We start from the raw sequence: 18447 nt of genomic DNA on the forward strand, positions 1-18447 counted from the left end.
TGCACCATGGAGTGTGCAGTGAGGGAAATATTGCTTAACCATATCATTATGTTCTTATTGCATATAATTAAGTTTTAACCAATCATAAATGTCCATGTATGTACAGCCTGGATAAACAAAAAAAGACTTTTTGACCTTTCTTGATCGGTCACTCATTGGAATTCTGCTGGTAATTCTCTTCTAATTTAGCTAATTATGAATTAATTATGGACATGTGAGACAAACTGGTATTTTTCCAAGTCATTAGAACACCTCTTCTTTCTATTCATATAAGTATTAGCATTTTCATTTTCATCAATGAAAAAAAGGGAACCCATCTTTAATACCCAGTATCTAACTGGTAGAGCATCTTTAATGACCAGTATAGAATGTAATGAGTGAGTAAAAAGTCTGAATACAATATGTGACCAAGCCTAATTGAACATGATTTCTTTTATTGAGAATATATAAAGGTGTTGTAGAGTTAATCGTCGTGGAAACAGGTGACTCAATATTTCCACAATAACTGAATTACTTTCGCGATATTTTACCATTGATTTTTACAATTTTATCATAATCTTTAATATTCGGCTTTATAAATCCACTGGCAGCCATTTTTTTTTATATCTTAAACAGAGGTTTTGAACTCACAGCTCCAAAAGCTTAAGCGATGACAACATTAATTAGGCTACAGGCAACGCTAATTTCGCGATATTTTACCATTTTTTACCATCATAATCTTTAATATTCGGCTTTATAAATCCACTGGCAGCCATTTTTTTTTATATCTTAAACAGAGGTTTTGAACTCACAGCACCAAAAGACTAAGCAGACGACAACATTTGGAACATGACATGCAAATAACAACCCTAATTTTCTAGATATTTTACCATATATTTCATAAAAGGAATTCAAGTCTGAGAGACCAATTGATGGTGTCTAAACAGGATATTCGCATAAAATATACTCTTATTAGTAGACTAGCTTAACAAGTCGCGATTGTCAATTTGGCACAAAAACTTTTATTATTTCAAGGGTCAGGAATTCTAATTGCCGTCAGTTAAAAAAATATGATAAAAATAATAATAGAATTCAAATAGACTATGGGGCAAAATAGCCAACCCCTATTCACTGACATAACGTAGAGCTCTATATTCCAGAAGTGTTACTTTTGGAATGTCTCTTCTAATATCTTATGAAAGAACAATAAGTATTTGTTTTAATATCAACAAACAATTGATTATTGTCACCATGGTATATAAGAATGATATTGCCCTCTAAACTGTGGTATATAAACCTTGTAATGCCCTGAGGATATTTGATTATAATATACAGTACTTGTCATATGTTTTTATCTTATCTCACCTAAAATCGTTAGGCTAATCAATCACCTAACAAGATTAAGACAATTAAAACCTTGTTGATTTCATCAAAATCGTGAGTATTTGGTCCCGACAAAAGTTATTTTGAATGAATTTCCATCGTGGACACTCTATCATAAATTGTTTAATTTCGGTAGATAACATAAAACTTGGAGAAATAGTCGTAAATTTTAAGTTTTCAAATAGTGAAATGTTAACCAACTACCCTGCTCCACCCCCATCCAAAAAAAAAAAATGAATGAATGAATGAATGAATGAATGAATGAATGAATGAATGAATGAATGAATGAATGAATGAATGAATGAATGAATGAATGAATGAATGAATGAATGAATGAATGAATGAATGAATGAATGAATTTAAGAATAAATGAATGAATATATGAATGCTAAAAAGTTTGAATTCAGATATAAAAAAAACACCAACCAAAAATTGTCCATTGCCTTCATATTACATTACATTACCAATCCCCCTCAACTCTCATCCCCACCCACATCTTCTCCCCCAACAACAAAATATTGAATGAATGAATGAATGAAAAGTCAAATGGAAATGATTCAGTAATCAACAGAAAAATATTCTAGTCAATTCTATATTTCTATATAATTTGAATTCTATTGTAAAAATGTATGAAAATATATTGACTTCTGATAAATATCTTGATTGTCTTTCAACAACAGAACTAAATAATATAATGGTAGGTAGCATTCAAGCATTTCAACTGAACAGCCTATAACCTTTTCACTTATCAATTGCCATTTTGAATAATTGAAATGGAGTTTTACACCCTAGATTTCTGATCTTGTTAGAGTTAATGAAGATGGACAAAGACTTCTGCTTCCCAGTAAAGTGATTGTTAAAACAATTTGTAATTGATATACGAAAGCACATACCAAGGAGAAAAATTCAGTAATATCCCTCCCATGAAGATGGGCAAACCTTTCTACTTCAATTTAAAAAAAAAAAAAAACACACAGACTCACAAGAGAGTTTTACATCCATCACTTTTGATCACATTTTCATTGTGAAGACAAGCACCTAATAATATGGACAATGAGGTAAACTTGTTGTTTTACATCCTATGTCTCTACAGTGAACTAACTTGCCTACTTACAAATTCTGTCCTTCAGACTAAAAATACAACCAGACACTCAAGAATGACAATCAGACATGACTGGAAATGGACATTAGGTCCACCAATAAAAATATAAAACATACTATATGAGCCTGTTAGCTGATATTAACGAATCTATGTTAATTAGGCTATTCTTAATGAGAGTTGAGTGGTGTTAAATTAATTAATCATTAATTAGGATGACTTTAACACAAAACATTTCTCATTTTACTACTGGACTTAAACAAAGGTCTTGCGTCAGAGATGTTGACTTTGAATTTGTAAACATATCCATGGCCAGCACTTTCGGCAATCTATTCTAGCAACTAGTAATTAAAGAAAGGTCTTGCGTCCGAGATGTTGACTTTGAATTCGTCAACATATCCATGGCCAGCACCTTCGGAAAACTATTCTCATTAATTGGTAAATAAACAAAGGTCTTGCATCAAGGATGCTAAGTCAGTTAACAAACATGTTCATGGTCAGTACCTTTGGCATTCCATTTCTATCAATCATAACTTTAGGACACAAAACAAGGCCACGTGTCATTTGTCAGAGATGCTGACTAAGATTTTGCCAACATGGCCATGGCCAGCACCTTTGGCAGTCAGTTCCAATCAAAGGTTTAAGCACTCAATTCAATACATGCCCCTATGGAATATTGTTCACTAAAGCCTCAAATTCTTTTATGTTTTTTTCAAAACATAAATTTGATCATTTGATCAAAGCATCTCCTTGCAAACAAAAAAGTCAGGCCTAATTAGTAAACAAAGTAATCCTTAATTAATTAATTAGCCTGGATGGAATTAGTGGATCAGTGCCTAATCACAAAAATTGCAAGGATTAATCAGAAATTTTTCTTCTTAAATTGTGATGGCACTAATATTAAAAGCTCTCAGAACATTGTCATGTCCTCCGAAGAATTGAAAAAACTCGAAAATGAAAGAAATTTGATACGACGTCTGCCTCCCCATCTTGGATTGATAATCTGGGTCAATTTTTAATTAGACTTGACTTCGACACGCTGCGGATTATTTCATCAAATTTTTAAAGAACTCACCTTATTTTCGGCTTTATTTTCAAGTGTTGAAGAATTGGCAGCATTCCACGCTTCCACAAAAGTCTCCATGGCGGCAGAAAAATCCATTTTTCCTCCTTTTTCTGGGTTCGAAACCTAATTGGCATTAATTCACTTTTCACGATAATACACAAAGGCCTTCGTCGCGTTCATCCTCGACTCGTCTCCGATTTTACGCTGGATTATCGCTTACTTTCACGTTTTCTTCACGAATGGCGGCTTCGGAACGATGGTAGATAGTTGTCCCTAACTTGTCATTCGAAAATTCAGCCGAAATAGGTAGCAAAAGTCATTTTTTCGCGTATTTTGTGATGATTTTTGCTTCATTCAAGCCGCCTCGACTTAAAGCCACATATCCTAAGAGGATTAACAACCACATCACTCATGTAAATACCCGCTGTTTATGTTTGCGCGGCAAATAGTTCCAGACGTAGTAAAACTTTGACGCCAAACGACGAAATTTTCGCACAAATGCGGGCAAGATTTCGAATTCTCAATTCAAAAAGAATGATATCACGAAAAAAATTTCGATGACATTTTGGGATTAACGAGTGGGCGGTGCTGATTAATGCGCAAGAATACACACACAGATGATCCAGTTCGTTTAAGATTAGCCAAGTGACCTTTCGTGACCTCAGCAGGTGCTCGCTCAGCCATGACGGCCATTTTGAGCCATTTTCCCCCGAAATTCAACAAATTCTCGGCCCTCAACTCACAAATTTAAATTTTACAAATCAAAATGAAGAAACTTACCCATCCGGAAAGTCTCGTAAATTCTCTTTGTTGTCAATGTAAACTAATGGCCATTTTTTACCATTTAATTCCATTTATTAGCAGTTAATATGTCCCGTATTTATTTTAGATTTTCTCCAAAAATGATTTAAATGTTTGGTTCAACATCTTCACTCTCGATCTCCCAAAATATCCTCATGATCTCTCATGTCGAAATGAGTTTTGGATACAAACGCAAAAGGAGGATCGTGAATTGCACGTGCTATGCACAGATTAATTCTATGGTCAAAGGGAAATAATCCAATTTAATTTATGACGACTAAGACTACAGTTAATTCTTTAATTTGCCCCCAGCTAATATTTCGGCAGTAGAATGGAGAACCCATTGCTTTTAATTGATCTGAGCTCATCTCCCGCTAACGATGCGTGTTTCGGATACACAACCTTCATCAGTTAGACTTGGACAAAGGGCTAACTTTCACAATTGAGCTCGTAGTCGTAAAAGCACCGAACAGGAGCACGAAATCAACAAAGGGAATATTCTACAATACGAGGACTCACGATTCAAATCTAAGTAACTTGAGATCATCTAACGCTACTGACTGACGTATGTTTTAGATACACAATCCTCATCAGGACAGCTAAGTTTGGTATGGGTTACAATTTAATTTGTTATTTCTAAGTATTTTCAATTCTTATCTTCTAACAAAACATAATTAAGGTTTGGTGACGTCAGAAATCCCACATCACAAGAAATTCGCCACATTTTGTCAACCTAAATATAATTTTCCTACAATCAAATGTAAACCTTTCGACGATTGGAAGTAAAATTAGAATAGCTTAGTTAATGCCGTTGTCTCCGCAAAATTTCCCTCATTGCACACTGCATCTTCAAACACCTATTCGGGTGTAAAATCAAGTGGCAACCCAGGTTCAATTACGTATCATTTACATATAAAAGCTTACTTGCTTGGTGTAAAAAAAAATATAGAAATTGATTGTGGTCTGGATTTATGTTGTTTCCCTTAAATCATATTTTGACGATCTTCTGTGAAGAAGATAAAAAAGTTCACGCTATATCAAAACAATATGCCCATTATTTGAACATGCTTGATGTAGGTTTTCTATTTCTTTTCGGAATAATCTTTATTTTTTTGTGTGACATTCTGCAAACCGACTACCCACACATTTTTGGGGATGGACGCTGTCCGAAAAGGCTGGGGTAGGGCCAGAGGTAGGGCCAGGGGTGGGTTTTATTCGTCGAGAACCTGCTGAAGAGGTTTTCATGAAAATCCTATTTAAAAAAGCATGCTTAGGCCTATTATTTTTTAGCGAGACGTACTTTTGAAGCATATAATAACCGAAAATTTCCCATACTTTCAGAGAGTCTACATGTAGGCAGTTAACATTTGTTTGGTTCTTGGAAATGAAGACTATTGCAGTGACGAACATGAGAGAAATTAACTGTGGTCTGTACAACAATGAAAGAGTTGCTTCCCTTCAACTGTATTTTTACTATGGTTAAAACAACGATGGAGGTAGGTCGAACTTTGATTAAAAAAAGGTTTATTCTACAGGTAGTGTATCGTAAAATATCCCTCGACAAAAATCTGTCATGAATATATGTACTGCAATGTCAATCAAAATCAATCAAGAAAGAGTAGACAAATCAAAGAGCAAAATTTAATGCGAACAATTACAAAAGTAATGACAAATGGTACAATGTGATTGAAAAAATATATTTCGTTCATACTTCATGAATGACTTCGGTTGTTATTTGAATTTTAAAGGACGTTATCAAATTTTGAATAAGTGAAGTAACCCATAGTAGAAAATGAAACGAAATTTGAATTAAATGCATCCACATGCAGTGGGTATCAAATCGGGTATATCATATTTGATAATGTTACCAGCCTTGTATAGTAGGATGGATTGCGCTCTGAACGCAATCGGCGCACAACAGAAGTGTATGGCATTGCGCAGTAGTTCGTCGCCTGTGCGCCATCGGAAACTTTGAATCATACGGGTATAATTGTTGACAGGGGAAATCATGGGATCTGCAACGAAAAAATAAACCAATATTGTAAATAAATTGTGGTTTTTTGCGTGTATGAGGCAACGATTTGCACCATTCCCATTTTTAATCAGACATCTGTGGTTCTTGCAATTCAGCCTTAAACCAAACGTTTGATGACGTCACTATCGCACCACCCTTTAGATATTATTATAACCCCCAACCCCCGTTTAATACTATAAGAAAAAGGTGACTTACCGTCGCATGAGCCAGAGCAAAACGTCAGTTCAAATTCGTCAGGGGCGATAATCTGAGGAAATATATCTTGAGCTTTAATTTTCACCACATTTCGGCAGCATCTACTTTCATTTGATGTACAGGCTGGATTCCTATCTGTCTTTGGAATTGGAAATAAAGTAAGCTCCAAGAAGGGTCTGGAAATAAAACGGATTTCTGAATGGTGTACCTAGTTTTTTTTAGTTATTTTATTATTATTGTTTTTTTTTTTTTTTTTTTTTCAATCTATAAGAATAAGAAGTTGAGAAGCGATACGGGTAAAAAACCGAGCTCCATCAGCCAATCAAAGAAACGGGCATATCCCTTTAAGTTATTGTCCCCTGGTCACAAAATTTTACTTACGTATAGTCCTTGCTCTTGAATAAGTCTGGGTGATTATGCACAAGGGCTTGGTCACCTTTGATCTTGACTACCAAACCTAGTCCATGGTTGTATTTCGGCTTGTCTATCCATTTTTTGACGACTTTCGTCACATCCAAACCCATCCGACTCTCGCTTAGGCTAAAATGTGTCAGGAAATGCTTTTTCCCCAAGATTTTGGTATTCGTGTTTTTGGTGGATTTGGTTTTCTTCAAACTGTACAATTTTAGCTTGATCTTGGATTTTGAGACTCCGCGAAGCCAGAGTTTCGCTGATTTGATAAAGGCCTTTTCTGACAAGTGGTTTAAGGATTCAAATCCCAGGCATGCGTAGTCGAAGGTATCAGAGCAGTTGGCGATCACTGGAAATAAATCAAATGAAGTTTTTTAAATTTTATATTCATGTGATGCATGCAATTTAGTAAATTAAATACAATTTAGTAAGAAAATTTAGTAATTAAAATACAAAATTTAGTAATTTAGTAATTTAAATACAATATTTAGTAATTAAAATACAAAATTTAGTAATTTAAATACAAAATTTAGTAATCTAAATACAAAAAATTTAGTAATTTAAATACAAAATTTAGTAATTTAAATACAATTTTATAATTTATTAAACGTAAATTAAATAAATTCAAATCAAAATTATGAACTAATTTGATAAAAAAAATTGAGAAAAGATGAGAGACTTACCGTCCGTGGCCCAAACATAAGCTGTATTAGGTTTAGCATGGAATCCATCCAGGGATACAGGTCTTCCATCATCAGCTTGAGTTCCCTCCAGATCCAAGAGAGGTGGTAGTTTAAAGTGACGAGGGATGTCTTCTTCTTTAACACCTTCCAGTTCAAGTTTAATCCTCATAAACGTTTTAAAGGCCTGTAGATTGGTAGCTATGTGCTTTTCAGACAAGTTTGGAGGAGCTTTTTGTCTATCTGTGATCTTCTTGCCGACACTTCGGGGGCCATTTTGTCCCTCTTTTCTGACCTTTCGTGGTAGCTGTTTTGCACCGTGATCCGCCGGATTGCTTCTCATTTTCTTGCCGTTTCTGCTGGGATTTGCACTTATTGGTGTTTTCAGAGCCTCCTTATCTTCTATTGATCCCTCAGATCTTTGTTTCTTAGCCCCGTCAAAGAAATTCTGAGGCAAAGTATCTTCAAGAAAACTTCTTTGGACTTCGACCTTTCTGTTTGGACTTTCTTTGGCCAAGTGCTCGAATGGCGCAAAGAGGACCAAGAGCGTTAGAGTTCCTATCATGCCTTTTGCCATTGCAAACCGGTTTATATCACTAGAAATATTATAAGTACACTGCACTAAGACGCACAATTCAGAAAAATATCGCGTGGACCACCCTCTAAAATATTTCCCCCCTGCTATCTTTTAAGAAAAATATATCTAATGATTTTCAACGGCGATTGGTTATTTCAAGAACACCCATTTTTTTTTTAGGAATCACGTGGGTTTTGTTTTGTCGTCTGCTACTGAGATTTCTTCGCCTTCATTTGCATAAATATATGCTGACTGGTGTATACTTCATGGTGATCCGCATCGTGGTCTACGAGTTTATGAGTCTTTTCATTGTCTAACCTTTGAACCATCTGCCTATTATTCTTTGCACTAGTATTCTATCGAGTATACGCAAGCATTTGCGACAGCTGGTCGAAGAATCCGGTTGCTCAAATCGACAACAACCTCCTCCCCCACCCTTTTTTTAGGATGTAAGATATGTTTTCAATATATTGCATACACCCAGATCTGTATTTACTCGGATGATGATAGACGACTTCTTAAGTCTGTATTCAATCTTTCTTACCCTTTCTCTTAGTGCAGTTTTGAAGGTATCTAGTCGACAAATCCTTCTGTTATCGGCTGATAGAGTTCTATCTAGTTATCCGGATCCGTATCCGTAATAGACTTAAAATACTGCAACCGATACAATTGAATGAATATACAATGTGGACGCGAAAGCGTAATTACGGATGGCTTCATAACGACGTCATGGAAGAATTTTCGAATTTCAAAAACTCTTAATTTAGTCGTCATTTTGATGGATGATTTTATTGTACAAGAACCCGTCGTCAGATTTGAAGAATGTTTTTAAGTGATACAGATGCCTTAAATTCAGTCCATAAAACACTTGGTTAAGCGAATATTTCTACGACCGTATCCCTTTTAAAGATAGGCTACATATTTCTATTTCTACAAGTCAAAAGTTTACGGCATTGTTGATTTAAACTTAAGAACCGTGTTATCTTATCAAAATCAAAATATACAGCGAACTCTAATTGACTCTAGGTGATGAAACATTATTCACATGCTAGTGGTCTGCACTTTTTGTGTGTGTTCTTTACAAATTTCTACTTATTAATTAAAATTAACTTTCGTTTCGTCTTTTTTATTACATTTTATTTTTAGTATAACCACTTCAGAGTAGGGTCTAACGACTGGACTCTTGAACATTCGTCAAAATAACCTTTTGACCTAACCTAATGACATCTAATTTAACCGGACAAAATGTTGAGAAAGACTCTTCCTAAAAATTTCAACAAACAACAAAAAAGATATCTAAAAATTTATTTTCATTTCGACTTCTTGCCTCTTCCATAATAGTCCTCAATTTTAATTTTCCCCAAAATGTGTTTCATTCCCTTTTTCACTTTAATTTTACCGCCATTTTGTTTGTCCGGATCTCTTAACCCGATAGCTTCCGGTGGGATAGATTTTGACTGTGGACGCCGCCATTTTGGAAAGTACGAAAATAGGGAATTGGTCAAAGAATTAGTGAAAGTCTTTTCAAAATCTTTTTCCTTTTTGTGTTTGAGAACGCGAGAGTCCGATAGAGCTAGTTCGTAAGCATGTTTGTGGATGTCTGGCGGATGAGATGGTCGTGGTGATGGTTTAGGTTTTTGTCTTTTGGATTTCGGGTTATGTGCGAGGCTTTCTTCCATAACCACTGCCTGCGTGTCCGCATCATCATCTTCATCTTCATTTTCTACTTCAAATGTTCTAGACTCGAGTGGCGAGATCGGTCGAACTTGGTCAGTGCCGGAAAATCGAACCTTCAGTTCCGCACTCGGTGGTTTGGACCTTGCAGCGTGATGCGGACCGGAAGTAGTATCTGCTCCGTGATCCATCGCTTCTCTCCGCGGACTGAAAGGCGGCGACCGATTAGATCGCTCCCTGGTAAATGTAAACGTAGGTGATCTGCTGACACGCCGCTCTCCAACGACACTCATCGACGTCTTCACCACCTTACCACAAGCCGGACACAACCCAAGCTTTGAAATGCACCAACGTTGATGTCCACCGATTTTCAAACATTCGGAGCACCTCGTCTTTGAAAAGTCCACGTTAGAACATTTACACCAGGATGCCGACTGAACTCGAGACCAAACGTCGTCTGGTGTCTCTATTTGAGTTGTGTCCCTTGAATAAACAGACGATCCATCTCGGACGAATTCGAAAGTGAGCTCTCTTTTAGAGTAGGTAAAGTCATTATAGTTCTGCTCTGAGAGCTGCGTGTCCGGTGTGTTAAGCGGAACCGGAAGTAAATCGCTTGGCTGACGGTGATGGTACCGCAACGTAGCTGAACTTGGAATATCTACACTCTCCATGGACTGGGTACTGACTCGCCTCCGTCGATCTCTGCTCCGTTTCTCGTCGGTAAAGCCCCTCGTAGGTAAGTCACTCTCAGAGATAGTGTTACGCCTGACGGGTTGACGTCGTTCCGTTCGACTTTGAAGGGGAGTTGCGGATTCCTGGATCCTTGACAAGAAAGACGAACGTGTGGATCCACTGAAGGCTCCGCTATACGTATCATAGTTAATTCCCCTGGGTGTCGTATTGAAGAACGTCTTGTCACTGGATAAGGCGAGCAGCTGCCCGCGATCAGGAGAACTCGAAGAAGCGTCAAAGATGGGAGGCAGCTTGAATCTGTCCTTCGTAAGACGCATCGACGTCTCGTCCAAAATGATCTCCGCCTCTAAGGTCGGCAATTGGAAAGAGTTCGATGAGTAGTTCCCGAATAGCTCCGCTCCATCCGAATATCGGTGTTGACAACCATCTGGATTTCTGTCATCTTCAGTATCGTCAACATTATAGATCTCAGTTTCTGGGATCCGAGGTATCGCTATTCCCGCCCATGGTCCAAAACTTCCTCTGCTGAACGATTTGCGGTCCACTTTCGGCAAGCTGCAGATGATGCATCTTTTCTTTGGAGCTGGATGAACCTGGCGAACCTGAGGCTTTGGCACCTGAAAGACACCAAGACATAAAACAACCATTGTCCAAAGAGTGACCAAGACTGGAGCTTTCAGTATGGGACCCTAAAAGACTGAATGCCCACCACTTTTGTCCATAAGACGATGTACACAGACTAAAGTCGTGATCGTTGATCCGCTGTCCAGGCAAAATTTCAGTAGCATTGTCGGGCATGAAACTCATTCAAAAAAAACTTACCCCAAAAAGAGGATCACGTGATTTGATATCCATTAAAGCAGCCAATCGTCTTTGTTCTTTTTTGATGTCGGTCAAATTCAATGGCATCACCTGACTTCTGGAAAGTGATGTCATACCATCATGGTTTGGACATTCTTCTGAACTCTCGTCGCTGAGTCTCTCTAGCTGTAAAATAGGGATATTTTCAATAATGATACAAATTTGATGCTATTGGGTCAAAGTTCAACAAAAAACCAGATCTGACAGAATTTATCATTTTACTGTGTTCTATTGGCCCCATAGCATCAAAGGTTGTCATGCTTTATGCTGACCATTCTGAATGTGAACTTTGTTATTAAGGGTTGAAATACGAGCAGACTCGTAACACCCTTGAGAAATCAATGAATTATTATTAGATTAGCCCGAGGTTTGAATTTCATAGCTAAGAAGTCAAATGGATTGATTTTCATACTCACTCTGTTTGGGTACACAATATTTATATGCTGGATTAAATCTTCTAATCCGATCACTGTCGACATTATTTATGGTTATCACGAAAACTATCACAATTTCTGATTATCACGATATGTAGCCTGTTCTATGTTTGTGAGTAATCAATTGTGATTATTTTTGTAGTATTTCTTTATCTGGATATCACAATATGTCATCTGAATAATCACGAAAACGTCAACATTTTCCTGGTTATCACTATCACAATTTCTATGTATCACAATATTTTAAATGTTTGTTATACCATTACCGTCAAACCTCCTCTAAGCTATCACAATAGTTGACACTATCACAATCCCCGGATATCACAATATTTATTTCTGTATTATCACGATATAGTATTGTCCTTTCTCTTATTACAAAGATTTTTTTTTATCATATTAAGGTTATCACAACTTTCTGGACTATCACCGTATTGACGACTCCATTACAATATATTATTACAATGATATCACGAATCTTAATTCTTATCACATACAGCTACACGAATTATATTACTCACAATTCCCATAGATTTATCACAAATTTTATCACAATAACATTTCTTGTATCCGGCATATACTATTTACAATTGCTATATTTTCCTACTGCTTTGTGGCCTCATACCGTCAACGTAATTTCACGTATTACAGTGCCATTTATCACAATTCTTATCACATTTATCACAACTATTTGCTATCACAATGTACTATCACTCTCCAACCCTTCAGACCACCACCACTCGTTCATTAGGCTCTATGTATTTATAATAATGTTATACCAATATTATGAGTTATCACTAAGTTTTTGTAGTTAATTTAACCTTGTAAGGCTTCGTTCTATTTAAAAATAAAAAATAATGCAATTGGGTTATAATATTATTCATTAAAGATTGGGTGGTTCCAAAAAAATCACAAATCGTAATTGTACGTATATGCTACTACGGAACTCAAAAGCAGTTTTCTAAACTGTGTGTGCATAACTTCCGTTTTCCCGTTCGATATGTGTTTTTTACAAAAATTGTCTGTAATTGCTTTCTCCCTTTGTACACGGCTAGGTGTTTTTTTGTCGCGATAATTCAGTTTTGACCGTGCTTTTATTATTAATATTCCAAAATATAAGGGCACTTAAATTCGTACACAAACTTCATTCAAAACAAAACGATTCACAGTCAATCTTTTTGGACCACCGTATCTGATATTTATTAACTTGTTAGCTTTGTGTTTATTTGAAAGACGAAGGGTTAACGGATATCAAATAAACGTCTAATTACCAGCGAGTAATATGAGAGGCCTGTATACACACGATGTATAGTCTATAGACACTCCAGGTGGGACCCCAACTTAAATAAATAGCATTTAACTCATCAGTGTTAAGCCATTACTTCATCATATAACAATATTGAATCACCTTGAGTCAGGAATAGACTGTTATCAAAACATCAACAATCATAACAAAACAATAACAAAATAACAATAATAACAGGAGGAAAACAGATATTAACACTGCAGCAGCATCGAAATATCAACAACTAAGAAACAAAAGTGTATTAGAATTAACCAGCAACAACAAAATCGCCCGCGGCCACATCAAAGACAACTGCAACAACAGCAAAGCCACCTCCTATACAATAAAATACACAAGCAACAGTGTTACCATCAATAACAACAACACATCCATATATGATAACTACATCAAAGGGTAAACCACCTCCTATATAAAAACAGCATTAGCAACAGCGTTACCACCAATACCAACAACACGATCGCCTTCTTTAAAAAGGTTATCATTCTTAGAGAAATGATAATACTGATTGTTTCGATTATTTAACATCTAATAGACAACAACACAGACACCAATACACAATTACTACCAGTTTACAACTGCAACAACAACACAACATCAGCCAACAACAACAAAACTCTTACCAGCTAACAGCTAACAACGGCAATAACGCATCCAATGTTTTCACGTTTGTGTCATGTTTTTTAACCATCATCGAGAAAATTTAATACCTACCAATCGGCTGATGAATCCATTCGTCGTACACTTTTGGCTTTACTCATCAAATCTGCGAATGAATGCGAAAGAACAATTTTGTCATTCAATTTTGACTGTAAACATCGTTGTTTTGCTTCAGCACTGTTGACATTTTCAAGACAAGATACTTAACACCAAGTCGTTGAATGAATAACCAAATCTTAGTTTATATTCATGTTTTTATATCATCAAGTCTTTTAATTAGGCTGCGTCTTTTATGGTCATTAAATGTGGGATTGTCATTTAAAGAGACAGTGTCAGATTTGAAATAGGATACAGAGATAAGCTTGTGGTTCACTTTACCCAAATAGCTTCATGTGAATTTTCATATGAGAGGAGTTCTAATTTAGTATTCACAAATTTCTTGTGTGTGCATATTTACAAAACAAAGCTACGTGCATGTGTGTTGATAGGACGGTTTGGACATCGCGTGATATCATAATATTTGTTAATCTTAATACATTATATGAGGTTTACCTGCTAAAGTGAAACATGGTAAAAAAGTGTAATAGTTTTTAAACATGTTGAAGAAACGATGGCAAAGTGTTTCGGCCCTTTAACCCCTATCTATATAGAGAAAGGTGATTGTATAACGTTAACCCCCTGGGCTTGTGTTACAAATCTTAAAGTTTACTCATTTGGAAAAATAATTGCCTATGATAATGTAGTGGAGTTCTAATTGGACAAATGCCATGCAGTTGGCAATGAGGGACATCTTTCTGGGACCATGGCGTTAACCTACACAGTTTGCATATCGAAACGTTGGTGCAATAGCTTGTGTACTTAAAGAGTCTTTTCCCTTATTGCACATCGCATAGTGTTACTCATCTCAGAAGCAGAAAAAAGTAAGACGTAAAACTCTGTTTCTTGTAAGTCAATCTCTGGCGATATTGATGCGATACAGGAAGTCAAAATCTTGGCTCTTGTCGATTATTAGATCTAGGACAAAGCGAACAAGACAGATCGATACAGAAAAATCAATATAGCAATAAATCTATGGAGATTAACCCTATGATTTGTGATTTATGTAACACTGTTCAAAATGATCAATTCGTTTGGCGGAGTCGGGCATAGGGGGTTAATTGAATCTAATGAACATGTTGTACTGCATTTCCCCCTTTCTATTTCGATTTCCAACAACAATGGCATTTCTAGGGGGAAGGGGTTCAAGTTGGATCCCCGCCACCACCATCTTCTTATTTCTTGATATTCTTTACATATGGAAAGAAAAGACAAGAAACGCCGTGTCTTGAAGAAGATGGTTGTCAGATCGCGAATGGGTGAAGTTGAAGTTACCCATAAAAAATAAAGGAAGCGAACAATCTGGAACTGTTTTATTCAGATGAAGTACAAAATACACATCGGAATTATATAATGATTAAGGGTGCGTTCGATTCCTGCACCCATCTCATTTTTATGCTTTGGCATATATGTATATATATATAGACGCATAGTCAATTCTCATTGCGTCACTAGTCTACAGATCCGACTAGTTTTCTTGTATCCATTGTAGGTAGATTATGAATGGATGAGTTGGCCCAGGGGGATAGGTATATACCAAATAACCCGTGCCATAATGCATAATATTATTTCAATCAAAAATACGGGAACCACGGTTTACAAATCGTGGTACTCAACGCCGGGAAGAACGCACAACATTTCGTAAAGTAGATCAGCGCCGAGATGACACGTGCGACCGCATTGATCGTATTGTGGGTAAATTTCTGTCACGTCTGCGCCGACTAAATTCATACCCTTGCAACCTCGGACAATTTCCAGACCTTGAACTGCTGTTAATCCGCCATGTTCCAAGACTCCGGTGCCAGGGGCAACTGCGGGGTCAAGGCCATCGATGTCAAAGGTGAAATAGACAGGGGAATCTCCCATGAGTTCGCGAACTTCTTCCATCAGGGGTTGTAGGGACTTGTGCCAACATTCTTCCGCGCGTACTACTTTAAATCCCTGACGTTTGCCCCACAGGAAGTTGTCAGGCGAATATCCACCTCCGCGGAGACCGATTTGCACTACTTTGTTAGGAATCAAGCATCCGTCCTCTAACGCACGACGGATTGGTGTCGAATGAACTATTTTGTGTCCATCTATGGAATCGGAAGTGTCTGGATGAGCGTCCACCATTACCAATCCGACCGGACCATGCTTGTTTTTGATCGCTTTAAGAATCGGATACGTGATGGTATGATCTCCGCCCATGATGAGCGGTATACAGCCGGTATCAACGATCACTTGTATTTGACGTTCGATATCCACTACGGCTTCTTCGATATTGTACATGGACAACTTTAAGTCGCCTATATCAGCTACTTGTAACGAATCGAACGGAGCCGCGCCTGTACTGCAGTTAAACGCCCGGAGAACAACGGATTCAATCCGGATGTGACGTGGACCCAACCGGGTTCCGGATTTGTAGCCTGTTCCGATATCTAATGGTACTCCGACAAAGCATGCATCAAGACCGTCCGCTTTAGTTTGGTACGGCAGACGCATCATGGTTGCGATTCCTCCTGGTCGTGGTAGAGTTTCGGGGTGTAACGGTTGATTAAGAGCAGCTACGCTGGTAGTGTGAAACGTTCTGTTGGTAGATGACGTAACACTGGTTGAAGCGTCCCACAAGCTGCATTTTGTGGAAATGGCGGGAATTCGTCTTTTAAAAATTGGTAGGCCTACTTCTGCCGCTTTCATTAAGGTTGACAAAGGTCGTAGAAGTTTGGTTGAACAGAAAGACATCCTGATCAAAGTTTTGCTCTTCCTGAAAAAGAAAAAGGGTTATATTTAGAATTGTTGGTCAAGGAGGTTATCTTGATCTGTGGGTGGATGTGGCTTGTGGCTTGCCTCCGAAGATTGTTTGATTGTGGAAATAGGCCCACCAATGGCTTCATTGGCCACTGTGAGCTATGGTTAGATTAAAAGCATTGGTCGTGGGATAATATTCTGAAAATGTAATAGTACATGCAGTATATACTGCCAGCAATACCCACCAAAATACAAAGTTAATCAAGTTTCACGTGAAGGACTGTTACGACTAACAACACGGCCATTGCCACTGACTTAACTTGAGTTACATCACACTTCATTGACGAGAAATAATCTCGTATTTTTAACCTTGAGACTTGAGGTACGGAATATAGCTAATGAATGATGTTGAGTAGAACTCGCTAATGGTTCTACCATAATTCGGGTAATGGGTAAACAAAGCAGATTCAACCCACTTTTACCAGTTCCAACCAGTGTAAAGTCGTCTGCGATTTTTTCTAGAAGGATAAATAAAACTTGGGTTGATATGAAGCAGTGAACTCCTGACATGGAATGGAGTTTTACGTCCTTCTCGTTTCTTTCGTAAACATGTTTTGTTTAAGGGTTTGGTTTTGATATAAAACTACACTGTGATAGATAGAAATAAAATGTTTTTTGTTTTTGTTAAATCCAGTTTATGCACCAGTTTAGTTTTGTGATTCAAGATGAAAAACCTTTACCTTTTTAGATCATGTGGAATATTTTGACTTGTGGTTGAAATTGACGTGGCTTATTTTGACAAAGGTCTGTTTTGATACGTAGCCTATTTGATGGCTTATTTTGACATTATATTATGACATGTAGTTTATTTTGACGTGTGGAATATTTTGACTTGTGGCTGAAATTGACGTGGCTTATTTTGACAAAGGTCTGTTTTGATACGTAGCCTATTTGATGGCTTATTTTGACATTATATTATGACATGCGGTTTATTTTGACGTGTGGAATATTTTGACTTGTGGCTGAATTTGACGTGGCTTGTTTTGACAAAGGTCTGTTTTGATACGTAGCCTATTTGATGGCTTATTTTGACATTATATTATGACATGCGGTTTATTTTGACGTGTGGAATATTTTGACTTGTGGCTGAATTTGACGTGGCTTATTTTGACATTATATTTTGACATGTAGTTTATTTTGACGTGTGGAATATTTTGATGCTTCGTCATTCTTATAAAAAAAACGGGTCTTACGTGAAATGCTTTGATTTGTTAAAAATCTAGAAGAATCTGTTAAGAACTAGAATGTGGTAGAAAACTTGTTAGATTTCAATGGAGACGAAATATTAGAAAAAAAAATGATATCTGATTATAATTATATGAATTTGGTTAATAACATTAAGTAAAAGAAGGGCAAGCTGTGTACAAAAGGTCAAGAGATAACGTCCATACAGTTAACCATTCGACATTTGAAATGGTACGATATTAAAGCGGCATTTCCGTATTTATTTGGTTTGCACTTTAAGTATCTTCCCGCTTACATTGCCCAGAGATATAGAATATGTGATATAAAGCTACATTTACATTAAAGATGCATACCCGTGTACTTTTGAAATACTTTTTGACAAAGCAAAATGTACTTTAATATCTGGTATGTACCTTTTAATACAAGTGCGTTCCGATTTTAGCAAGGATATATTCTCTAAAAACGGTGCAAAATGCATGTCGCATCGCGACGAATCGTTGCAGCTCGTATGGAGAATACTAACAAATT

At 36.9% G+C, this 18447-nt stretch overlaps 3 protein-coding genes across 3 annotated transcripts; all 3 read right to left on the bottom strand.

Annotated features, from left to right (window-relative positions):
• Positions 1–5956: 5956 nt before the first annotated feature.
• On the bottom strand, positions 5957–8234 carry LOTGIDRAFT_238821 (hypothetical protein). The gene is made up of 4 exons (XM_009051880.1): positions 7653–8234; positions 6940–7318; positions 6559–6734; positions 5957–6343 (listed from the first exon to the last, which is right to left on the bottom strand). The coding sequence occupies exons 1-4, from the start codon at positions 8224–8226 to the stop codon at positions 6138–6140; spliced, it is 1335 nt and encodes a 444-aa protein (XP_009050128.1). The 5' UTR covers positions 8227–8234; the 3' UTR covers positions 5957–6137.
• A 1302-nt stretch (positions 8235–9536) lies between these two features.
• On the bottom strand, positions 9537–11933 carry LOTGIDRAFT_173811 (hypothetical protein; the record flags this gene model as incomplete). Its single annotated transcript, XM_009051881.1, has 3 exons — positions 9537–11210; positions 11416–11580; positions 11871–11933. The coding sequence occupies 3 exons, from the start codon at positions 11931–11933 to the stop codon at positions 9537–9539; spliced, it is 1902 nt and encodes a 633-aa protein (XP_009050129.1).
• Positions 11934–15540: 3607 nt separating this feature from the next.
• LOTGIDRAFT_142007 (hypothetical protein) lies at positions 15541–16623 on the bottom strand (the record flags this gene model as incomplete). Its single annotated transcript, XM_009051882.1, has 1 exon — positions 15541–16623. One exon carries the CDS (start codon positions 16621–16623, stop codon positions 15541–15543), a length of 1083 nt encoding a protein of 360 aa, XP_009050130.1.
• Between the last annotated feature and the right edge of the window lie 1824 nt (positions 16624–18447).

Source organism: Lottia gigantea (genome assembly GCF_000327385.1).
Source record: "Lottia gigantea unplaced genomic scaffold LOTGIsca_173, whole genome shotgun sequence".
Classification (NCBI taxonomy): Eukaryota; Metazoa; Mollusca; class Gastropoda; family Lottiidae; genus Lottia; species Lottia gigantea.

Bases quoted from the DNA above. Each gene is read 5' to 3' on its own strand.
- LOTGIDRAFT_238821 (XM_009051880.1), bottom strand. From the start codon at position 8,226: ATGGCAAAAGGCATGATAGGAACTCTAACGCTCTTGGTCCTCTTTGCG. The intron at 6,735-6,939 runs GTAAGTAAAATT...TTTTATTTCCAG, and splicing joins TTCAAGAGCAAGGACTATAC to ACCCTTCTTGGAGCTTACTT. The intron at 6,344-6,558 runs GTAAGTCACCTT...TTTTCGTTGCAG, and splicing joins TTGCTCTGGCTCATGCGACG to ATCCCATGATTTCCCCTGTC.